Below are 25,029 nucleotides of genomic sequence, written 5' to 3' on the forward strand. Positions count from 1 at the left end.
TAAACAAGAAAGGATAAACTAGCTAGAAACTGATTATCCTACACTATCTAAACTAAAGAGCTAAGAAACAAGCTAAGAACTACATTTTGTGGTGTTTCTTGCCCCCTCCAAGCTCTCTTGATTCTTGCAACTCCATGGCTATTTATAGATGAAATTAGTTTAAAAAATGAGGCTTCAAACATCACTTTTACAGCTGTTAAGTGGTTGTCACACGTCCACCAATAGTTGTGAATTATTAGAAAAGAATGTGCAAGTGGAGAGTAGTCATTTCTGACCAGAATCTGGCCAAGAATCTGGCTAGCATCCGGCCAGATTGTTGGCCAGATTGCTCCCCTGCCTTTGCAATTTCTATTCAGTCTTCAAGGTCATTCCAATTTTGCATCAAATTCAACTGAACTTTTCTCAATGATAGAAGCTGAATTAACTTTTGACCAAAACATAAAACTTGTAGTTCTTTGAGTTAGTTTTCCAATGCATCAAGAATTACCTCATTTGGATTTGTATAGGCTAAAAATAACTGAAATACCCTTGACTACTCAATGTCTTGTTTCAGTTTTGGCCATAGAAATTGGCTACTGTAATTCGGCTTTTTGACCTGGAAAACCTTGTCTTTACAAGAATTGTAGATCCATCTCTTATTTTCAAAATGGTTCAAGAATCATCTTAATCCAATCATTGTAGCTCAAGTTATAGTCAAAATATGAAAATGTATCAAAACTGTCAACTTTCCTTTTTCATCCAAATGAAATCTATTTTCAACTTCTATAAAAATTATAGACAAAATACAAGTAAAATGGGACATAAACCTCATTTAAACACTTAAGAGCATTTTGAACTAATTATAGTCAAAATAATTCATTTTCTTCCTATAATATTGCCAAAATGACTAAAAATAACATAAAATGTCTTTCAAATATAACTCAAATTAGTCACTTATCAAGAAAAATTACAGCTCAACACCAAATATTAGTGGCTTTAGTGAATTTGACCCTTAGTACTTTTCTACAAAGTTGCGCGATGAAGAGCACCGAGCAGAGTCAACTTTCTGCAGACGTTGAAGCGTCTACTTCACAATGGCTGTCTGGCCCTTTTGGATATTCGGCTAAATGGAGAGTAATTTTCCTAACAGTGGCCCTAGTTATATAATAACATTTCTTATTATTCTTTTGAGCTGTTTGGCATAAGATGAGCACAAAATTCTATAAAGCATGTAAAACAATGGCCTTTTAGAAGAGTAATTTTCGTAACAATGGCCCTAGGTATATAATAACATTTCTTATTATTCTTTTGAGCTGTCTGGCATAAGATGAGCACATAATTCTATAAAAGCATGTAAAACAATGTTTTGGGTCCGGTTTACCTAAAACAATACAATAAAAATGTTGGTTTCCCCCGGGACGAGAAGGAGAGAAATGCAATTAATTAGCCTCCCACCTTTTATGGCACGTGTAAAAAGGAATATTTGGAGATTCCCTGATCCAGTCGGATAATTTTAGGGTTTAAACACGTCTAATCAAGTCAAATATTTTAATGTTCAAGTTTGTTCAATTATTTTAATAAATTTGAAATTCTGTTTAAATTTGAATTGTTTGTTTATCGAATCAAACTCATACGAGTTTTTATCGAGTCAAATACGAATCGAACCCGAGTAGTTTGAATTTTTAATCTATAATTTTAATTTTATACTAATCGAGCCACATTCAAAATAGAGTTTGAAAGTTTACCGAATACGAAATGTTGTTCAAATTTAGTTTTATTTAATTGATGAACCAAATTCGAATAAACTCTTATGGGACTGAACTTGATTCGAGTATCAAACAATTTAATTCATTTTTCAATTTCTATTAATCTGCCGCATACTATAATTAGCTTCTCTATCCGGGAGTCTATGAAGGACGGAAAAAATTACTTGCCTTGAAATTGGCGTGTGCAAAAAGCTTTCTAAAATAAAAATTGTTGTATTCTTTTTCTTTTTTTTTGGTATAAGAAGGAAAAAAATCTACATCGGACTGCCCAGTATTCATCCATCACATGCATGGAGAACAATATTGAGTGGCTTCACTGTTGCCCCGTTAATCAGAATAATACCTTCAAGAAAAAGAACTCTACTTCTTTCTATTTAGCAAGTCACAATAACAAGTAACAACTAGAGAAAGAAAAAATATCACAAGAAAGCTCGAATTCTCTATCTCACATCATCTATTAATCTCTTTCCCTCTTTATTTTCTTGCCGGATATGAACATATATTTCAGTTTACCACGATAATGTTACTGCATGAAGTTGCATGTGGAGAGAAAATGCAGAGTGTCAGATAACCATTTGCGTAGAAAGCATAACAGAGTGTACCAGAAATGATAGAGGGAATTCCCAATATATAGTAGCTTCGAAGAGAAATGTGAGGCATTTTAAAAACCGTATTATATTTAGAAATGCATACAGTAAGTAAATGCCTAAAGAATTAGAACAGCATCTGTAAATGTGTCCTTTGATGAAATAATTAATTTGAAAAACACCACTATCTAAGAATTTTCCTTAACCAAAAAAAACCCTTTTTTTTTTTTTTTGAGAATTTACTCCACAAAAATACTTAGTAAACCACCAAGACCGGGTAGAAACAAATTAGAAATTGGGTCTCTCCAAAAGTAGTAATACCTCGACATTGAAACCCTAGAACAATTGGTCCCAAGTTAGGCAGAAACACATGCCTGCACGAGGGCACTGTAACACAAGTATTCTGTTGACTCGAAACTTTTTGGATAAAAGATTATTTGAAATATTATGTGGCATAATCACTGTAATACTTTTTATGATATGATGTATGTGAAATAAAAAAGAGATTGAAAAGATAAAAATGTGTTTTAAAAATTGTGTTCGTGATGCAAATAAATAATTTTTTGTCATTATTTGGCTATTCAAACAAGCAGTATCCATCCAGATTAAACTAAGCAAATGAAAAACATGAAAGAATTAAAAAAAACGTAGCAATGAGAATTAGTAATCAGAGCTGCGCCCGCCACCGAACACGAGCCTTGGAGCACGCTTTGGAATTCCATTAAAAAATAACGTAGTTTTCATTATCAAATTTAATACTGGCAAGTGGGCAAGAAATCAATGGGTCTGTATAAATATTAATCGCCCAATGGCCTAGTGGGATGTTGACTCCCCAGCATTCGAAGAACGATTGTCTTGATGTTAGATTAATCGGAGATACACTAAACAATTGCAAAAATTAGCACCAGATGTAATTGTTCTAGTGCAACTTAATCTGTTTTAATCACTTTTAGCTCAGTAGCTAGGGCAGGGAAGGGTTGTTAGAACTCTCTCCGTTATCAAGTTCAGAATTCGAATTCTGTGCTTGAAAGTGAAGGATAGAAAAAATGCGAGGAGGGATAGTAGAGGGGGGAAAAAAAAAACTTCATCTGTTTTAGGAATAGATTAAGTAACAATTCTAATCTGGTAAGATTGCAGATCTCATCTTGTTTTAAATCTATTCTGGAAGTGATAGGGTATCCACAGCTTAAAAGATGCACTAAATTAGATTATTAGACTTCGTTCTTCTTTTGGAATAGTATAATATGGACCAACTAGATATAAAGTAGGAGGAGAAAAATATTAACCCTGGCTCTGAAATAGAAAATTAATTTACATATGTAACCCGAAGTTAATAGAACTAATGGATGAAATTAGACTTAATAGGGATAATTTGGTCAGTTCTCATAGTTTAATGGCTGTAGTGTAGGATACAAAAAAGAATACTTTATTTCAATTTTTTTAGTGTAAGTGAAAGAAGTCGAACTCTAGATTTCTCACCTATATTCTCTCTATCTGAATCATCCAATCCATCTCTCCCTTTCCCCACTTTATTTCAAATTTACAGAGGCATAGTATACATATTTTAAATTCAGAAATGCATAGTACACCACAAGAAAAGAAAAAAAGTACAGCATACAAATGAAAAGGAATAGAAATGCAACTTTTTTTCTTATTCTGAATGTTCCCTAATATACGACTCTTAGTTTAATTTGCTTCCTTCCAATTGCTTGTGAAATTTCGAAAATGCACTGCAAGCTAAGAACTCTGTTGTTTGTGATTTTCGATCATACGATCTTTAGCAGAGCCTGTGGAATATAACTGGCAAGCACCTCTACTGTCATGCAAAATCCTTCATCAATCTGCAACCGAAAAATAAATAGGATTAGATCCTCGTCCATTTCTGGACGTGGCAAGTCTTCAAATTTTCCTTACATCCACCAAGCTCCCCTTGTATTTTTTTTTTTTTTTGGCAAATAAATACCATTCAATCGGGAATGCAAATGTACTACCACAAGCTTCTTGCAATCCTTTCTTTTGGTGAACTAAAGAACTGTTAACAAGGGTGAGACTGGGATCAGGTTACAATCTCTTCCACGATGCAAAAAACTTGGATCAGGGTACAAATACATAAAATGTTATCAAACAGGACGATAGGATAAAAAGGTGAACTACTTAGTCAAGGGCTTGTCAAATAAGATCTAAAACTTGTACAATATTCCAGGAATGAGAAAAAAAAATTCTATAGTCTATCGAAGATTTTCACAAATCATTTGCAATTCAAACTAAACAAAACTTTTTACTTTTTGGTAAGCAATAGTGCAAGTATCTTGCAAACCAATAAGAACAAGAAAAAAAAAAATCAATTTACTCCAAAAAATCCAAACGAAAAAGGACTACTCAAATGTTGATAAAGCAACGCAAATACCACAAGATTTCAAGTCAAATATTACAAATCCTTTGTGTAACATCATTGTAGCGCATGTAAAGCTAATATTCTAGAATTTAAATATGTTAAACTTACAGGTTAATTAATTAGAAGGTAAGGTTTTACATTCCCTCCATCATCATGTATTCATTTGTAAATAACTTAATAAATGGTAGGCTTTATAAGAAAAAGTAGTGCTCATCAAAAAACCTGTGCCACTGCATTAATAAGGTGCATCTCATCTTCGAGTGGTACAAAGCTGCAGCTTTTGATGCTTAAACCGATCTTTTCAATCAAGGAAATGAACTCCAACAGTATCTTTTTGTGATTCTTGCACTGGACTCTTATTAGCACTTCTTCTCCTGTGATTTTTACTTGGACTTCAGCAGCTGATGGCGACTGCTGATCAGAGCTGCCACCATCAGAGACATTCTCACAAGGACGAGCTTTCTTTGTTGGAGAAACAACCGATTCCTCCGTCGGCTTCCTCTTCTTCACTTCTTCTTCAAGTAACTTCTCCCGTTCTACGAGTTGTTTTATGCACTTTACAGGACTTCCAATTACAGATACCTCGTCCAACTGCACAGGCAACAAAAACAAATCTCAGTTCACCAACCAAAGTTGGGGGGTGGAGGCTGGTGGGGAGCCAATCCATCCTATAGTCATCTTATTCTAGTACTTTAATTGGTTCTCTAAGCTACAAATTCTACCAGGATTTACAGTTAAAATTAACATCTAGAGTACACCGGTCCGATCAAAAAAAAAAAGGGAATTTTTATCCTCCCTACCATCTTAAGATCAGAAACTACAGCTGATGAAGCTGTGAACTGCAGGCACAGCTTCTGTCATCGTTTTCTTGCCAATTCTGACAAGCATTTTGCTGTTGAAAAATCCATATATATGGTGAGATTTGTTAAGATCCTGGAGAAAAGGAAAACAACCCAGAAATATTCGTCGGTTGATAAACAAAATCTATGCCTTTAGTCCTAGAGCTATGTTATGTGCCTCAAATTTCAACCCTAAATAAGTGGGTTTTGGAATGAAAAAAGAAAAAGGATCTAACGATGGATTCACTTGCTAAAATAAGAGAAAATTAAGTGAATAAAAAATGAGGCTAAATCTAGTCAAATGAATTTCAACCGGCAGAAATCCACCATTATATTACAAAAGCACGTTGGCATGATTAACACACCAGACAGCTTACCATGAAAAAAAAGGCGCAAAACACATATGCTGTCAGATCACATGGTACAGGTACTATCTTAGGACTTGGGAATATCATGATTCAGATACAGTAATAGAAGTATGTGAAGCAGAGACCACACAGGACATCAAGACTGGGTGGAGAGGGTTACCATTACCGCGGAGAAAAATCAACAAAGTGTCCAATTGCTGTTCCTTGGAGAAGGGTTGTCAAGAATTGTCTCTGCTTTAATTGGCGTGATTTCCACAATTATTTTTTAGTATTCAGTCGTAGAAAACAGAAGAGCAGACAAGAGAGATGGAGAGCAGTAGCAAGTTTCTTTCGGATGGCTGTGCGAAGAATGAATAAACTACAATTCCTGATACTGGCATGTGAGCCGTGCGGAAATCAATATAAGTACATCCAATCAAAAGGGCCTCTCTTTCTTAATTAATTTCTTCGGTTGTCTCATCTTAATTCCTGCATCACCCCCTTGACCTTCATTATTTGATTTTCTTTTAGATGTGATCAAATTTGTGTGCCCCAGTTTAGATAGGAATTCAACAACTTAGCTTCATATTGATGAGAATTATTTCAACCTTATTATGTTATTCACATATTCTAATTTATAACAATATGATATGATTGTATACCAAATAATGTAATAAATATAATAACAGTACAGAACCGATGTGTACAATCTCGTTGACCCCTTCCACCTTTATCATTACTGTTAACAAGTAGTCTCATGATTTCATCTATTGAAGACTAGTTTACAATAATACTTTTTTTCTTGTCATGTAAGAAAATACAAGAATCCTTCATTATTTTGGTCTTAAGAAATGAAAAATTAATTTGGTAGGGAGCATCGAATATCCGATGTCAACAACTCCAGAATGGAGCAATGAATTAAACGTATTAATGTATGCACCTGTAGGGTGTGGTATAATTAAGACACAAGTTGGTATATTCATTGAGAAATTATAAGTTAACAATTATGATTGTCGATATCGGATTTATATCGTATGACAAATCGATAGGGGTAAAATTTAAGTGATCCATATGCTTTTTTCAGTTCCCTTTGGGCTGTTTCTGTTTACTGTTCAGACTTCTTCTTATCCTATACCATTTTGGGTATGATTTTTTTATGCATGCTAACATTTTTTGGTGTTTTTTGTAGTTAATTATCTCCATATATCCTTTTTTGGTGTTCCATGCTCAAATCTTGATTTTGAGTTCGGCTTACATTCTGGTTGGCTCCCCTTGAGGTTTATGGCATATTTCTTTCAATAAATAATTTCATATGACAGTTCATAAGTCTTATGATCAACCAAACTGTTTTTGTATACAACCAATCATTAAAAAGCAGGTACTAAACAATTTTTATTGCTCTTATGATTTCCCTCTTTAATGTGTGTATATATATATATTTTCCTGAAGTCAGCTCATTTTGGTCGGCATGGCAAGCCAAAAGGAAATAATAAGAACATTAACTTCCGCATGTGCCATAATATATTCTGGTGATGAAACAAAACTGGGTTTTGAATCTACTTGTCGAAATAAATTAAAAAGTTTAGAGTTATGTGATCATGAAATTTATAACTTTTTTTTTTCAAAAAAAAAAAAAAAACAGATGCAACTACGACTTCTGTAAAAATCTTGCAATTACTACTAACATGTATTATTTGTGAAATTAAACTACTAATGAACATATTCACCGATATTTTGTAAATGGCCCTGGTATAAATCGCTGATTTTGCATTGATTGATTCAGTGTCTATGGAAACTAAAATATTAGACCCTCAAATTCTTTTTGTTGCTACATTAATAAAACCCTTTAGCTGAGTTGAGAACTATCATGTCGTCTTGCTTTAATTAACTTCTGCCAAATGTTCGCTGGATTTACCGCGTCCGAGGAGTTTTAAGAAGAACTTATGGTTAAACCTTACATAGGTTTACTTGTAAAGAAAAATGCGAGAAAAATGAAGGAAAGGCAGTTTGTTTTCTTTCCATTTTGTTCATGCATGTTAGAACGAAAATTTGAAGGTTTTCTTGCATTTTATTACATTATGAATCTTGTAAAATTTGCAATTCAAAAAATGGTTTGTTAGACATAAATAGAAATAACAATGATTGAGTATATTTTCCCAAAAGATTACTGCATGCTTGACGGGATCTTCTGTCCAATATTTTATGTCCACTTTCCTGTCCAATATAAAACTACGTTGTTCCACTGCAGACGGGATCCTTTGTCCAATATTTTGTATCCAATTTTCTGTCCAATGTGAAACTACGTAGTTTCACTTATTATGTTCCGTCTGGCCCTGTCAAATAATTTCCATTCACCGTGAATTCCTCCAAAGCAAAACCACTACATATTTCTGGTGGCAGTTGACCAGTAAAGCTGTTATTTGAAAATCTTACATTTTTCAAAAAAGGACTGCTCTTCCCTAAGTCCCTAGGAATGATACCGGAAAACTTATTTGTAAAGATGGAGAGAGTCTGCAGATTACTAAGATTAGAGATTTCGTCAGGCAAGTCTCCACTGAATTAGTATCTTAATACTTAGTTAACCCATTTTTTGGATGTGCTTATTGCGTTTTTTGGATATGTTTTTCTTTTTTCTTCTTTTTTGGGTTTCCTTTGTTTACACAACTTTGTTACAATTTCCAAAACCCTATTGCTACCGTTACAATTTCCAAAAATCTGTTGCCACCATTTTCTACCTAGAAGATGAAGGAAGTTTTTCAACAAAACAATTTTTTTCTTTCTGGTGTAAGGCAGCCAAACAGTCTTTCTTTTTTTGTGCTACATCAATAGATATAGTAAGTAAAACTACGTAGTTTTATATTGGACGAGAAAGTGGACGGAAAATATTGGATAGAGGATTCCGGTCCGTCTGGGCCATCATGATTCCATAACCTAAAATTCGCAAGTCACTACTCAAGACACGTTCACAAACATGATTGCCATGTAAATAACTTAAATAAAAAGGAGCCCCCAAGTGTTAATATTTATCGAAATTGAAATTAAAATAATGAATATAGATTCTTCACTTTTTTATTCATTGTAACATATTCACAGCTATTAATTATCGACAGAATTAACATTAACAAGTGGTAGATGCATCTGAATTGACAAGGACAACCGATGTGGTCAGAAGTGATCAAATTTCCAAGAATAATCTTCATCCAATAGCACCATTTCTACATGGTACTGTGCTGGAGAAGGTTCAAGTCCGATGACAGCAGCTAAATTGTTCCTGTCACTATCATCATTCATCAACATGTCCAAATTGCTGATGAAGTCATCATCCCAGAAATCCACGTTCATCTTGTCGGTGGGGTAGTGGTCAAAAGATGATTGAGCGTGAATAATTGTTGGGAAGAATTCTTGATGATGACCAAATACATTGCAATTACTTGAGTTGCGGTCAAAAGAAGAATACGATGATGATGATGATGTTGAAGAAAGGGTTGATGAAGCTCTTGCGAATGGTATAAATATTTCATCAGGTTCAATCATGGGAACTTCATCTATGCTGAAAACATTGTTGAATTCCACAGAGGAAGACTCGATTTGACATTGAGGAATACTAATGCTCTTGTCTTCTTCTTCTTGTATGGCATCTGTTAAGGTTGACTGCATTGAAGTCTCCGCCTCTCTTTTTTGCTCATCCATTTCAGAGATTATATCATTAATACTAACAGACGATGTAGGCTCTTTCTTGGTTTCTTGATCAGAATCAGGGTGATTCTTTGGCTGCTCTTCTTGGGATTGATCAGTAGCAGATGTTGGTTGGGGCAGTGGCTTGTGAGTGACAGGATCAATCCCCATATTTATCAGCTTCTTCTTTATGTGAGTGTTCCAGTGATTCTTGATCTCATTATCAGTTCTACCAGGGAGATGAGAAGCAATCTTGGACCATCTACAGAGGATACAGATAATGAGTACAAAGAGGTGTGACATAACTTTCTCTTTATTTTTTCAGTTCTTTTTTTTTTTGGTGGAGAGGATAGAAGATGAACCTGTTGCCAAGTTGAGAATGGAGGTCAATGACCATCTTCTCTTCATGTTTTGACAATAAACCCCTCTTCAGGTCTGGTCTGAGATAGTTAGTCCATCTCAATCTGCAGCTCTTTCCGCATCTCAAGAGCCCTGTTAAAATTTGCAATGCACTTAATCAACAGAAAGAAGACCTTGGCATCAAAGAAAGATAAGAAAAGGGCTAAAAAGTTTTCATTAATCTCTTCTTATCTGGCAATAGTACCATGTCGGGTATTATTGGACATTCCCAAAGTCACCACCCCCAAGAAATAAAGTATTCCCATCTCTCAGCCCTTTTTCGATCAATTTGGAATTCCCAACAACAACGTTCACCTCATACATTGGACCTATGTTAGATTTGATATAAACCTAGTTACCATAACTATTCGTGGGCAGAGTTACTGTAGTTGAGCTCTGATGCAACTATTGATATTCGACAATTTCCACCCCAAAATCTAGCTCAACAAGCCAGGTTTTTACTCGATGCTAGTGAAACAAAATCTACCCTTATAACAGTCGAACTAAAATAACCAAACAAATTGCAAATGCACTATTGAGTGAGGACTCCATTGATCATGTTAGATAAATAATATTTTGGAACAGAAATTTTCATCTAAACTTTCTCTCAATCTCTCCCTAGAGAACTATTGAATCCCAAAAGAATTTGGAGAAATGGGAGACCTGCAAGTTTAGGGACATCCCTCCAGCAGCATTGGCCATTCGTAAGAATGAAACTGGTGAGTTTCATGTCTTCATCAGCAGACCATGGCCCTTTGGTCAAGCCAACTTTGTCACAGCAAGGTCGCCTTCCCATCCTTTTTATCTTCTGAAACAAGTAGATTGGATGATCAAATATGTACTGATCAATAATGGGAGACAAGAAAACAAACAGTACCAAGATTTGTGATTAAGAGAAACTGGCAAATACTAGGAACAGTACCAGAGCTGCCTCATATACATATATAGGACAAAATCGAACGCCAGGCTGCCCTTTGTCTAACATTGTCCTGTATCCTTATTTTAATAATATATATATTCTCGTTTCCCTTGGCATTTTCTTAACCTAAAGAATAAATATATAAACAACTCAGCACGGGGAGAAAGAAGGGTTAAGAGTAAAATATACCAAGTTTACAAATAAATTTAAGCAAAGACTAAGGAGACTGCGCACTTAATGGTTGAGTGCATTTTTTTTAATTCTACTTTTATTCCCGCAGCCGTGTACTTTAAAATTTAAACGAGTGTTTAATTTTCCAAATCGTGAATTATTTTCTTTCCCAAGTTGTGGATTGCGATATTCTAGCTAACTATGTGTCTAATTTATCCTACGATTCAACTAATGATTAAGACAACTTCGTAACTAATATTTCACAATATGAAACTTAGCAAAACATAATATAATATAATGTAATATAAATGATATTCAACTAATGATTAAGACAACTTCGTAACTTATTTTTCGGAATAGATTCCATGAAAAATTGCTTAAATAAAACTATCAGCATTAATTTGGCTTCCGCTACATTGATAATATCTGATTTTCTGAATTTGTTATACTACTACGCTAACTAATATTATGCTACCGATGGGTAATTTGCAACTAAAGTTGGATTATTCATTTGCGAGTGGAGAATTGGAAGGAAAAGAACATCATTGCTAAAAAAAAAAAATGTCTACTTTTATCAGGAAACAGAAGACAAAATTCTATCTAAAAGTTTTATCCCCCTAAACACCAAGGATTCAGAAGATGATCAAAACGGGGAAGGAAACACCAAGAGGCTGTTGGCAACTTGGTATTTTCTAACGTCAAATGTGTTTCTTGTGTATCCATTTTTCGTCTTCGACCTCGTGGCTCTACCTACTCTATAAATAATGAAGATGCTATCGTTTTTGGCAGCGAATTCCTTCCTTCACATGGCCTTCATTCACATTGCACGTAAAACTCATTACAAACTATATTTTGAAATAGAAACCTTGATTGACTGGCTTACAAAAACTTATTTGACTACTGAGCTGGTTTTTTGCGTAACTGCTTCAATCAATGATAGAGTACTAGTTAATTAGACTTAGTTTAGTGGTTGATAATGATGTTGATATTTTTTTTTTTTTTGAGTTAAATAGCATAATATAATGTTGCCTGTCATAGGCCATGCAAAATTACAAAGGTAATAATTAGGGGAAATCTGGGGTATGGGCGGAATAGGTGTTGAAATTTGGTAGTGGAGCATATATTTGGATAATTCTTATATTAAGAGTTGAAGTAGGGTAGAGTCTTGTTTAATTTACCAAATACATCCATTTACCACGAGAAATTTTTTTGTGCCAAAACGATGCTTCATAGATCGTTGGGTGTTTACACACTAGCGTTGATCCTATATGGTTCGTACATCTAAGTCAAATTTGACGTGAGGTTAGGTTCAGAAATTGTTGTTTTTCCTCATCTCAATCGTTACTGATCCCCGTTCTGTCACCAATTGGCTGAATTGGGTTACTTTGTGGGTCTCCTTTAGATTGTCTTTTGGACCGTTTTTTGGTGACTCTCTGAGTGTTAATCTAACTGTGTAAAATCGTTACTGATCAGCGAATTTGAGTTTCTTTTACTTTTAACTCTATTACATAATCATTTCACCTGAAATTAACTCTATCAGTGTTGTTTTTAGGTTCAGAAATTGTTTTTTTTTTCCCTCATCTCAATCTCTTTGGCTAAGCATCAAAACACATGATTCTTGTAAACTAAAAAAGCACATCATCTCACTGTTGGTAAATTTTTTTTAAAAGGTTTTTGCGCAAAATTCAGAGCTTCCAATTGCTAATGAAGAAATTGTAAGTTTGCGCAATGGTAAAAGAAAAGCTAAAATTACATCTGGGGTTCCTGTGTACGTTAATTGCACTTCATTTGTGCCCTAAATTCCTTCTCCCAGAAAGTGGGAACATATTCTTGAAATCTAGCCCAAAAAGAAAAAAAATGAATAAATTCTTGAAAACATTTTCCTGAACTTCAGCCCAAAAAGAAAAGAAAAGAAAAAGAGAGAGAGAATAAGTTCTTGAAGACATTCCTCCCTCCTTCCCAACCCACCAGCCTTTAATATTTTAATCACATTCCTGGAGTATGGAAGCAGATTGGAAGGTTACCCTAAAAAACTGGGGCAAAGTTGCACAAACTTGACCTGACAGAAAATGAAATGATAAAGGTCAAAAGAGTTAGGTAGATCAAACCTAGAAGGTCAGGGAGATGGGGCAACAAGCCAGAAAGAAAGATAGAGCCCCTTTCATTTGATATAGGATTCTAAACGTGTAATAAATATTGGAAATTAGTTTATTCTTTCTTCCCAGTCATCCAAAAGCGACTTCCTGGCCTATCTTGAGTGAGTTTCAGTTCTCATTACATTATTGGACCTTTCCTGGTCGGTTGAGGGTATTGGTACGTACATACGTAAAATCACAGACAATTCTCGACCAACCCTTTTCAGAAAACAGCAGTTGGATACCTTTTTGATTTGGTCTGAGGTAAACCTCTCCACTCAGTTTTTGGTTTTCTATCTCGTCTTCTCGTCTATTCTTCACATATTTGTAGTACCATATGGGAATCTCATTCTAACTCCCATGATAGCACTAGCATTATAAGATATGACAGCATATCTGTATTCTGCTTTAATCTAAGTACTTCTGTTCTGTGGTAATAGGTTACCAAATCTTGTTAAAGTTAACTTTTTCTTCTTAGCTTTCGGCATTCCAAAGCCCCCTTTTCCAGATTCTCAGGCACTAGGATAGGTAGATAGATCTGAAGAGTAAAGACTAAATTTTGTAGATCTCCCATGTAATCTAATGAGGATTAATGGGTTGCTTTTATTTTCCTCTAGGATCTTAAATTATATGTCACACAATTAATGGCGAGAAGCGAAATTAACCATATGGATCTTTCAACAGAAAAATGGTTATCTGAAATACTGGTAAGATTACTACGTAAGTACCTTAGATTTTCACTTCTGACCACTTCTGAAAGTATGTTCTGCCTTCCAATATCTGAATACTTGCCTTGACAACCTCCACTTTTCAATTTCTATAGGAAATGGATGTTCCTGCCCTCTGTTATCAGTGGCCGATGATGAACTCCATTGACCAATCTGTTAACGAGGACATCCTTTTCAACCGATTCTCCTCCTCGGATCATGAGAGCTACCCAATTCATCCATCCTCCAGTATAAAGAACAAGCAACTTCATGAAGCTTCTCAAACTAGTGGCGTTAGTCTTAGCCAACCCATCCAGCTCATCAACAATGACAAAGATTCGAGATTAATCTGCACATCCCGAAAGCCCCCTTCTTCTCCGTCCCCCAGAATTATTTCGTTCGGGGCTGGGACCTGCAACTACCCAAAACACACTGTCAAGACCAAGTCAGATAAGATGATGCATCTTGGAACTGCATACTACTCTTATATTTCTCCCAATTCCTTTAATCAGGAACCATCTGAAGCTCTAGAATATGGTGTCAGCAGCCCCTTTGAAAAGGGTTTCTCTGGGACACCCGTGCGGGCTCAAGATCACATTTTAGCAGAAAGGAAACGACGACAAAAGCTGTCCAAGCATATCGCTGCTTTATCAGCTGTAGTTCCTGACTTAAAGAAAGTGAGTGAGATTAGAAGTAGCTGAGATCTATTGTTTGTTTATTGTGACAGGGTAAAGATTTCTTTGGAATAATATTTGACAGGTTGTCGAAGCCTGTGCAATAATAAAACCTGCTCAAACTAAAAGTAATTTCTGTAGATAGTGGTAAGCAGGGTCGAATCCACAGGGATTGGGAGTAATTGTTTCTTTTCAAATTCACAGTGACAAGGGGGTGTTTTTATGCAGGATGTGACAATCAAAGAAATTCAACTAAAATCTAAAAAGCTACTAAAAATTAAATAACAAATTACTGAAATCAAATGAGTGATAATTAAGGATCTAGCCAAGAAATAACTTCAGCAACGGTTCACCCAATTGATCATCGATAAGCAAAGGCAATTCCAATTATTTACTAATAAATAGGTTATAACTACCAAACAGGCGATGGCAGTCAACCCCTCCTTACTGTGTCGGTGATCAAGGTACGCCCGTTAATCACTGCTCTAATTGAGAAATAATCCTAGGTACGCCCATAGAATTTAATTCCCCAATTGCCTTACGTATTAGAGGAGCCCTATTCTAACCAAATAACACACTACCAGGGTTATTTTAGATTAGCCCGCGTATTCCCCTGACACGAATCTAATCGTGCCAGTTGTCACTATTTTGAGGCAATTAAACAATTACGGATTTAATACCTCAAATGACAATAGATTATCAAATCAATTAATTATCCGGATCCAAGACAATCAATTAATTAAACAACCATAAGCACTGCAACCAGAGAATATGCAAATACCAATAAATAAGAGAAAAAGATAAAATTAAAACGATCTCACAATTTTTAGGCGAATCAAAGCCTCCGTTGCTCCTTGACTAGAGTGAGAGAATTAGTTCATATTTGATGAATAAAACCCAAACAAAATTGCGGCAGTAGTTACGGCCATTGTCTCCAAGAGTTGGGGAAATTCAATTCGTCCTCTCATCCGAGGGGAGCAAAGTACTAAAAGGTAAAGAAAGAAAGGTCAAAGAAAGCAATTCTCAATTGCTCCTGACATGCGCAGCATTATAGCTACTCCTAAACTAACAAAAGAAAAGTCAAACAGCAAAAGCTTTCTCCAAGATAGTGCTTCTCCTCTGCCTTGTGCGGCGGCTTCCCCAGGGGGAAGAAGAAGACTCTCCACTTCAGCCCTGCGTTCCTCCTTTTAATGCTGCCATCTGCGAATTACCAAAAAGGACTTGTATCTCCTTATTCCAGAAATGCCCTCGATTGCCTGCTATGTGAACTCTTTCTCGATAACTGTCAAATTGGCCTTTATTGTGATATTTTTGTTCTACTCCCTGAAATAAATGCAAATTACGAAAAGTGAGTAGAATCTAATAATTAATTCACATTGGGTTAAGTAATAGGGAAAATTAATAATAAAATTAACTATCAAATTGCAACCTATCAATATTTGTTCATACTTACACATTATATTGTAGGAAACAATGATATTGTGAGTATTAAAATAATTCAATTTATAACACATTGGAGTCTATCACTTTTTGTTTCACTTTCAGTTGGTTTCACTAGTTACAATGAGTTCCTATTCCTCTATTCCTCTCTTGTATAGATTGTTAGGCCAAAAGATTTTGTCATTCATCTATTTAATAACAAGGTCATACAACACATAACTACAACGACAAAATATGTGCTAGCTAGTAATTGTGAATCCGGGAATGAACTTGAAGCTGAGAGAACTAATTAATTAGTCACTAGAACAAGATGACTACAATGGAATGGCTTTTCCTAGCTTGGGTTGGTGCACTGAGATTTGTTTTGTTTGGCATGCAGTTGGACAAGGCTTCTGTGCTTGGAGGTGCTGTAAAGCATATAAAACAGCTCGACAAACGAGTCAAGTTTTTCGAGAAAGAAGAGAAAAAGAGGAATCAGCTGGAGGAATTGCTTGTTTCTGCAATGAAGAAACCTCGTCCTAATAACGACAATTCATCTTCATCCGCGGAGAACGTCTCTAATAACAGTAGCTGTGATCATCACTCCTCATCATCTGTTGAGGTTCAAGTAACAAGCTCAGGAGGTGATATGCTAATCAAAATCGAATGCAAGAACCACGAAGGGATCTTATTGGGATTCAGTTCCCTAATGAAAAGGATTCATTTGAATATAACCAGCAGCAGCTTTATGCAATTTGGGCATGGCATGCTCTTTATTGGTGCAGTTGCGCAGGTACTTTAGTAAGAACTACAATTTTTTAATTAGTGCAGTCCATGAATGAACTAGAACCTGAATACCTGATGGAAATTATACTTTTATTGTAGGTGGATGAGAAATTCAGCGTGACTGCAGAGTTTCTTGCAAATAACATACGACAGGCTCTGCTAAAGCTCTGATGGATGATCACAATTCATAAGCAACAGTTAACTATTTGGAAGGAAGTAATATTATTAATCTCCAAGTCCTTGTCCAGAATATGGAAACTGAAAAAGAAGAAAATTTTTGAATATATCTATTGAAAACTAAATGGTCGTTTAATTTATATGGGGTGTTGTCTTTTTTCCTTTCTTTTTTGTTACTATGCACTTGTCAATTGAGTAGAAAATGTTTCTATTTATGCCCTACCAGCTACCTTTTTGGGAGGCTTGGTTTATTGCCACAGATGCAATTTATCACAACCTCCTATTGTTTTGTCACATAATACTCATATAATTTTATACAAAGTAATCACCCTTTTATTACTTCGTTAAGGATAATGTTGACATTTCAATTGTCGTTATAGAAAATACTTTCCATCAATTTGCACTCTATATAAATCATTGGCGGTTATTGAATATTTTGAAATATCAAGAAAATTATGTGGTAATAAACGAAACCACAAAAAGGTACACAGGAATTTACCTAACTTAAAACCAGAATTCATAGTAAAAATCGAACAACTAGAACTCAAACTAGAGGGCAATAACAACATTTTTGTCCAATGACAATTCGGAAACAAAATCTTCTTCACCCAAAAAAAGAACAAAAATGTGGTTAATTTCTTATACCTGCCCCTTTTATTTTAATTAGGCTATATGTTCAATGATTTTCAGACGACTGGTGGAAACAGGTCCCGTACAAGGAAAGAGAAACTTGCCAAATGTCCATATGCTTCGTGCAAGAAAAAACTCACGAATCTGGGATGAGAAAGCCCTCTAAATGGATTCAGTTAAGGTAGCTTCTATCAAGATTTCAAGTTCATATACTTATTCTTTAAGTGATGATTGATTGTAATATTACTTCCGTCAAATATTGTAAACAACCATGGAAACCTCCTTTAGCTATTGGGTTTTTATGACCTTTACAAGCATGTATTAGAAGCACGAAAGGTCTTTGTGCTTTATACTTTCACTAGGAGGTGTACACCGCGCGTACGCGCGGTGTAGAATTCGAAGACTGGCATGCCTAGTTTTGCCCAATAAGCTAATAAGAATCTAGAAAAAAAAAATGAAATCGAAAAGTATAATAAAGGACATAATAGACTATAGATGTAGTAAAGGCTGCGTTTGGATTGAGTGTTTTTGCACCTGTTTTTGAAAAACTGTTTTTCACATTCCAAATATCTTATTAGCTTATTGGGCAAAACTTATGACCAAAAACAGATAATAAGTAGACTGTAGATCGTCGATGTAGCAAAGGTACAATTAAAAATAACACAACAAGTAGATTGTCAGTCATTAATCTTGAGATTGTTGATGTTGAGGTTGTCAATATTGAGAGCTTCATCCATAGGCAGTGATTATTTCATGAGCTACATATCTGGTCAGTCTAAATCTAGAAGGAGAAGGCTTGATGTAACACATAACCATATTTCCCTGTAGAGTAGTCAGGAGATGTTGAGTTAAATCTACATTTTGGTGGAGATAAAAAAAGAAAGTACTATAAGCTGTTGAAGAAATAGAAGGAAACAGTTATTACATAAAAAGAAATGATAATCACTTCTGTCTGTAAATAGTAGAGCTTTAGTGGCCTCCAAATAGCCTTGATAAGCTTTATCCCTCTATAATCACCACTCTCATATGGCTTCTGAATCAGTTTTTGCCACCTATAACAAGCAGTAAACAAATTTCAGCAAATGGGAAGAGCGAGGGAACAAGCTCATTTGCGTTATAATGTTGATTAAAAAAATAACAATAAACAAAAAAAAAAAAAGATTTGGCCATCTTTAACTCTTTGAACAATTTTTCTAGGAAATGTAACGCAAAAACTGAATAGTAACTGCTTGTTTTTAAATCATCTCGAGCATCAGCCATAAAATTGTCAAAAAAATAATAATAATAAGCTCACCAAGCCTAGTTACACCATGGTTCAACATGCAAGAAGTAAAGTAGGTTATAAAGGTCTTCCAACTTGTTCTGCAGCAATTGATAATGACCTTAATTGATACATGCTAGACAATAGCCAGTGGTTTAATAACAATCAGGAAAAACATTACTCCGGCACTTGTTCAACTAATGCCAGAATTCTTTGCTGCTGCCATACCTGAAGAGGGGTACCAGTAAGACACCACATGCAATAGGATGACAATTTGAAGGCAGCCTGGGCACCTAGAGTTTTATAGGACTTGATGGTATGAGCTTCATCCAAAACCACTCTGTACCAGTCAACTCTGTGGAAAATGCTCTTCTCCCCATCCTGTGTTGAACATATAAAATAGTAATCATTAAAAATGTTTCAACAGGGGAAAAGAACAAGCAGCATTAGCAATTGGATTTAAGTGGTGGAAACTTAAAAAAATGGAAATGGCCAGCTTTTCATTCTTATAAGCTACAAGTAAATGGATTTTGGTGGTGGAAAGTAACAAAAAATGGAAATAGCTAGCTTATATTCTTACAAGCAGCCGTTAAGACACTGTATGTGGTCAAGACCACATTAGGTTCAGCAATCACTCTAGGGTCACTGCTCCGATCCCCACCAAAAAAGACAGAAACGGAGATGCTATCTGGCTTTGAGTGTGTTTCAAGTTCATCCTGTTCATTCAGTAAATTCTTATTCACAGAAGACGACAGTATATCCTTGTGCCTATCCATTAACTAACATACGATCAAAAAATTAGTAATGCAGTTTCAGAACAATGTAGCTAAACCTATTCAGAATGCATACAAACTCAGAAAACTTTGTTATTCTGGCTGAATCAAATATATTATAGGGACTCACCTTCCGCTGGCCAAGCAACGCCATAGGACAAATAATGAGGGTGCTGCCTTTCACTTTTCTAAAAGGTTTGAGATCAGATTCCTTTTTCTTTTTCTTGATGTACTCTGTATCACCCTCACTTTTGGCAATTGATTCTTAATCCTCAGGGTACCTCTGCCTTGCCTTGCAAGAATCAGAGCAATAGTCATCACAGTTTTCCCAAGCCCCATTGCATCTGCCAAGATCCGCAGAATATTCAGCTTAGAATATATAATAATTAACATTGATACTCAAATGGACAGTCAGTAACAGTAGCAAGAGAAACTTGCCCCTCCTCTTGCCGTCTGTGTTGCTATTGGAAATTGTGTTGCAGCTTCCCAAGAGAAAATGTTAACATATATTGTGGGAGCCCTCCTGAAACAAATGATCAAATAGTAGCATAATCAAGCTTAAGGCAGTTAATGCTCAAGGATTTTATAAGCAGCTGCTCTTTTTTTTTTTAATATTTCAAGGACAGAAATACATATTCATCACATATACGATACTCCAACAAGGATGAAACGCTTTTGCCCCCTTTCAGCATAACCTACATATCAACTAACCTGACTGCGTCGTTCTTGTCGGCATAACATTTGTATGATCCTTCATTCAAGTTGCAAAACCAACAGGAATATCAGATGATTTGCTGGTCCCATCTTTGTTAGTCGACACATCATTTATTATTTGAGAATGAACCACCATATTTTTCTGAATCAATGGGATATCTGCAATGGCAAATCCTAATAAGGTGCCCAAAAGACACAACATTATCTTAGAAGTGGAGAAGAATTTTTTTTAAGTACCGGAGATTGAACAAGAAAAGCAAGCAAAATAATTGGTACATATAATAATATTTGTGTCTTGAGAAGTACTAGAAGACTGGAGATTCAATGTAGTAGAAGAATAAATACAGTCATTTGACGAGCAATTCAAAAATGGACTCTGCAAAGAACCAAGAATTTTAGAATTCAAGTTCCGCGTAGGTTCAAAGATGTTAGCTGTATTTTAACATCAAGCACCACAGGTTTGTTCATTGTCTTAAGAGATCGCAATGTTAACTTCTGAAACAGGAGACCATGTCTTAGACAATGCATTTCCATGCCTCCGCTTACAAGGCTGGTCATTAGGTAAGGAATCAAAAGATAGATGTCCTTTTTTTTCCTTTTTCTTCCTTTTTCCAGCATTAGTTTCTATCTGACATTTCTAACACTGAGCTCTGTCATTGAATGGAGTTGCTGCAACGTGCATAAATAGACAGCCTTATTTTCTTAAGAATAGTTTATGAAAGACAACGATACTAAAGGCTGAATAAGAAAAGCTAGAAGAATGATTTGTTGGATGCAGTAATATCTCTACCTCGCGGAATGCTGAAAGATCAGGGATTCAATGCAATAGAAGAGGAAACACAGTCTCTGGACAAACGATTTAAAGACGGAGTGTTCAAAGAGTTAAGGATTCCAGAGTTTGAGTCCTTTAAAGATTGAAGTATGTTATTTGGTTGACATTTTGAGAATCCCAAGTTTGTTCGTTCTTATTGAAGACTGTAATGTTATCTAAAAGGTCAGGCAATCCTTTAGGTAAGACTTCTTTATGACTGTGCTAAGAAGGCTGATCATTAATAGAAGGCCAAACGTTCGGCCAAAGATGAGAAGACAGTTTTTTTTCCAACACTAGATTTTGGTTGACCTTTTGTAACCTGAACTATGTCATTCAATGGAGCTGCTGTAATGTGCAAAAATAGATGGCTTCAATCGTAAATGGCACAGAAATGTGAAGCCATTCAAAGATAATGATCTGACACAAGGCTAAATAAACTAACAGATACAGAATAGACAAGTAAAATACTACAACGGCACATATACCTCGAGGAGTAAAACCATAGCCTTCAAGAGTAGCTTGCTATCGCCCTCAAGAGTAGAACCAGGAAAAAAAACACCAGCTTCTATGCAACCAAACGGTACCCTATGAACATAAGAGCGTGAGGATTTCTCCCTTTTTTTCCAAAAGCCTGGCTTCACGCCTCCGACATGAAAGCACAGCCTTCTCACTCTGTGACATTTCAACATACCATTTTTGACGAATAGTATTTCTATCCACCTGACTTAAATGACTAAGAACCATCAGTCCAAAAAAAAAAAAATCAGCCAATGGCAATTTACAATAGCCACCAAAAACTATAGTCAAATGATTGCAAAGAAGAACAAAAACAACATTTACGAACTGCTGTAAAGAACATAAGATATATGATACAATGAAATAAAAAACATGCATGCATACCAGCCTATTGCCAAAAAGTAAGAAGCAAAAAGAACAGAGCATAAATTTTTTAAACCATGCATGGCAACTCTTACATGTGAGTTAACAACTATTACGCAGAGGTGATACTCATGCATGAACTAAAAACGGAAAAGCAAAAGTGGCAACTAAATAAAGAATGTACGACAAAAGGAAAAAGCAAACAAGACAAATAAACAAGCATCTGACCTGCAACAGAATTCCTGTCCCAACAAATGATAAAGGATTAGCTTCAAAGAAGGCTCCTTGCAAGAATCAAAAGGCCAGCGAATTCTACAAAGAAAGGCATACCATACGGATGTAAAACAGGCAATCACAAGAATAGAAAGAAAAACTGAAAACAGAAAGAAAAAGGCAGGAAGTTTAAAATGAACTCGCCACAACGGCAAAAGCATATACCAACAGCAGTTATAAAAAAACGAGGAAAAAACTTGAAGTCAGTTCATAAAAAAGACAACGTTACAAAAGCACTTAGATAACAATAGTCCAAAACACATAAATCTGTAGCAAGAAACTCACCAAGGCAATTTTCCTAAAAACTCATCCAAGCTGTTTTTGTCCAAAAAAACTGCAAAAATCTCTTCTAAACTTGAAAATCAAGAAGGCTACCGATAAATAAAAATAGTTCAAGCAAAAAAACAACAATAGGCTATTGATTTAAAAAATCATTGATAAAAACTATTAAACATAACCTCAAACCTGAAAAAGATGCCTCCTTTATCATTGATCCCTTGCTCTATTGGGAAAAAACAGAAAAACCCACAACACGGTTTCTCAGAAAACAAAAAAAAAAAAGTACAAAAGAACTCGGGCATAAGAAAGTGGAGGAATTAGAAGAATCAAAACTTTTAAGCATACAGAATGCACTTTAGAAAAGGAAACAAAAGACTTGCAAGATGTCATCAGGTTGCCAGAAGTAATTTCCAATTTGTCACCTGCAATATGAGAAATATGTAAATTAGACAACTACAACCCATTTAAAAAAAAAAGAAAAAAATGAGGGCTAGAGAAGTTCTGCAAAGGAAGAAACAAGAACCTTTAAAAGTATATACATAAACCATCTTTTTTGGCTTATCATTATTCTCCATCAGAAGACGAAGACAAAGAAAAGAGAAAGAGAAGAAGGGGGCTTTCTCATCGGAGATGAAGAAACGAAGAGAAAGAGAGAGAGAGAGAGAGAGAGAGACGATGAACAAAGAGGGAGGGATAAATGATGGTTCTGATCCAGTAGGTGTGACCAAAAAAGCTGACATTAGGTAAGGTGGGAAAGAGACATAGGCCCAACCGCCCAACCACAGTGTTTGAAAAAGAAAAATGACTATTACTACTATTATCACTCTCTTTAGTGGGTTGGATGCAAGCAAAAAGACTCGGTGGCTCACAAACGGAATTCACATCCCAATTTCCAACCATCAAGTCACGTGAGCAGCTGGAGGACGACAACATTTCAGCAAATCATGAACTGACACATCACCAAAACCACGCACCCTTGGAGACTTTCCTAAGCACTTAGTTTAAAGAATGTATATAAACTGGGAAGAGGGTGCCAAAGCATGGTCGTCCTCCGTGTCTTTCTCACGTGCGGGTTGTGAGAGTAGCCCATGAGATGGCATATGCGTCCCTTGTTCTTTTCTTGTTTCTTGGAACAAAAAAAAACCATCAACCGCTTTTTGTCCTTGGAACCTTACGGCAATTATTGTGTCTTTACTGACGACCTTATAGAAAGCCACGATGCTTTTTATGGAGCTGTTAAAAGCTGGGTAATGATGATTAGCTTCCTATTAAAAGTAGATAACGAGATGCCAGAACTTAAATGAATTACCGCCAGCCTTATCGAAAGGCATGATGCTTTTTATGGAGCTGTTAAAAGCAGGGTAATGATGATTAGCTTCCTATTAAGAGTAGCTAACGAGTTGCCTGAACTTAATTGAGTTATCGGTGCTTCCTTCGGGTACACAGCCAGCTATACGTTCGTTGGCTATTCTGCCTTCAGCCGCCCTGATGATTCCTCGAATTTGTGGCGCACGAGCGCTCTTTGCGTCTTTTCATGAAGCTCCTTTGCCCACCTTTTCGTCATGCATAGGGATGGAACGTACCATTTTCATTCGTATCCTCATGCAAGCTTCTACCATTATACATTCCTCTCCAGCGGCTCATTTTTCGCCTGTTTCTCGGCCTTCCCTGGTTTTCCTACACTTTTTGGACTGTTAGCATCAGTGTCGATATACTCCTTGTTGCTGTTGGCTGGAAGAGGTGTTCGTTATTTTCCGCTTTAGCCTTCTTTTATCATCTTTTAGTTCTTATTTCGTGCTAATCCAGGTTTTGATCTTAATCAGCCCATTCTTCTACCAATCTGCATTCGGTTTGACTTGTTTGCTGGTTAGCATTTTTCATTAGCAAGCTTGGTTTCTATTATTATATTGCTTTGCCATGGCATCTGCTGTTTAAATGGTTTTCGTTAGCTCTGTGTCGGCTGCTTAGGTGGTTATATAGTGTGCATTGTGTTTGCCAACTTGTTCCTTTAATTGTTCTTTGTTATTTCCTGCTGGGTTTTGCCTCTTACAAAAAATGTCATGCCTTTTTCCACTGAAACTCGCTTTTATAGATGAGTCCTTGCTGTTTTATATTAGTTGTGCTTTTTCTCCCAGTTGAGCTAAGAAATCGTACTTATGTCTTTTACATTTATATTGGCTGTTCTACGCTCGAAGTTTATATGCAGATGTTGGATTCTTTTTCCTCTGTTTCGCACTGACGCCGCATTTTGTGTGCTTCTTCCCTTTATTGCATGCAGATTGTGTGCTGCGTCTCCTGGAGTTGTACGTACTCTCTGCTCTTCAACCTGTGTAAGCTTTTCAGCTTGACCTCCATGCTCATTCAATCTTTTTGCCCAATTTGTTTAGCCTATTCTTTTTTTCCCCCCTGCAAGCTACCCTGTTTGTTCTGCTAG

General features: G+C 35.8%; 4 protein-coding genes and 1 long non-coding RNA gene across 19 annotated transcripts; 2 read left to right on the forward strand and 3 right to left on the reverse strand.

Moving 5' to 3' along the window:
* Positions 1-3,860: 3,860 nt before the first annotated feature.
* On the reverse strand, positions 3,861-6,298 carry LOC140011458 (transcription factor bHLH18-like). 4 transcript variants are annotated; one of them, XR_011818642.1, is made up of 3 exons: positions 6,101-6,298; positions 4,950-5,318; positions 3,861-4,173 (listed from the first exon to the last, which is right to left on the reverse strand). XR_011818642.1 is itself a non-coding variant. In XM_072060348.1 (3 exons), the coding sequence occupies exons 1-3, from the start codon at positions 6,095-6,097 to the stop codon at positions 4,099-4,101; spliced, it is 447 nt and encodes a 148-aa protein (XP_071916449.1). In that variant the 5' UTR covers positions 6,098-6,298; the 3' UTR covers positions 3,861-4,098. The 4 variants fall into 4 exon arrangements, 3 of the variants coding, with proteins under 3 accessions (XP_071916449.1, XP_071916448.1, XP_071916450.1); XM_072060348.1 differs by having other exon boundaries at positions 6,095-6,298; XM_072060347.1 differs by having other exon boundaries at positions 5,944-6,298.
* Positions 6,299-9,078: 2,780 nt separating this feature from the next.
* On the reverse strand, positions 9,079-10,783 carry LOC113700557 (uncharacterized). The gene is made up of 3 exons (XM_027221032.2): positions 10,651-10,783; positions 9,951-10,080; positions 9,079-9,850 (listed from the first exon to the last, which is right to left on the reverse strand). The coding sequence occupies exons 1-3, from the start codon at positions 10,781-10,783 to the stop codon at positions 9,079-9,081; spliced, it is 1,035 nt and encodes a 344-aa protein (XP_027076833.1).
* Positions 10,784-13,856: 3,073 nt separating this feature from the next.
* On the forward strand, positions 13,857-14,620 carry LOC113700558 (uncharacterized). Its single transcript, XM_027221034.1, has 2 exons — positions 13,857-13,919; positions 14,036-14,620. Exons 1-2 carry the CDS (start codon positions 13,857-13,859, stop codon positions 14,618-14,620), a joined length of 648 nt encoding a protein of 215 aa, XP_027076835.1.
* Positions 14,621-16,352: 1,732 nt separating this feature from the next.
* On the forward strand, positions 16,353-16,969 carry LOC113700559 (transcription factor bHLH18-like). Its single transcript, XM_027221035.1, has 2 exons — positions 16,353-16,805; positions 16,898-16,969. The coding sequence occupies exons 1-2, from the start codon at positions 16,353-16,355 to the stop codon at positions 16,967-16,969; spliced, it is 525 nt and encodes a 174-aa protein (XP_027076836.1).
* A 1,310-nt stretch (positions 16,970-18,279) lies between these two features.
* LOC113701224 (uncharacterized) lies at positions 18,280-23,356 on the reverse strand. Of its 12 annotated transcripts, none has more exons than XR_011818048.1 (13): positions 23,119-23,356; positions 22,950-23,017; positions 22,782-22,818; positions 22,602-22,670; positions 22,272-22,355; positions 21,650-21,897; positions 20,351-20,527; positions 20,078-20,162; positions 19,770-19,983; positions 19,447-19,645; positions 19,095-19,247; positions 18,531-18,657; positions 18,280-18,427 (listed from the first exon to the last, which is right to left on the reverse strand). It is a non-coding gene; the product is annotated as an uncharacterized lncRNA (long non-coding RNA). The 12 variants fall into 12 exon arrangements; XR_011818053.1 differs by having other exon boundaries at positions 19,447-19,582; positions 21,650-21,884; positions 23,119-23,355; XR_011818051.1 differs by having other exon boundaries at positions 19,447-19,582; positions 20,351-20,512; positions 23,119-23,355.
* Positions 23,357-25,029: the final 1,673 nt, after the last annotated feature.

This window comes from Coffea arabica, chromosome 7e (assembly GCF_036785885.1).
Source record: "Coffea arabica cultivar ET-39 chromosome 7e, Coffea Arabica ET-39 HiFi, whole genome shotgun sequence".
Lineage (NCBI taxonomy): Eukaryota > Viridiplantae > Streptophyta > Magnoliopsida > Gentianales > Rubiaceae > Coffea > Coffea arabica.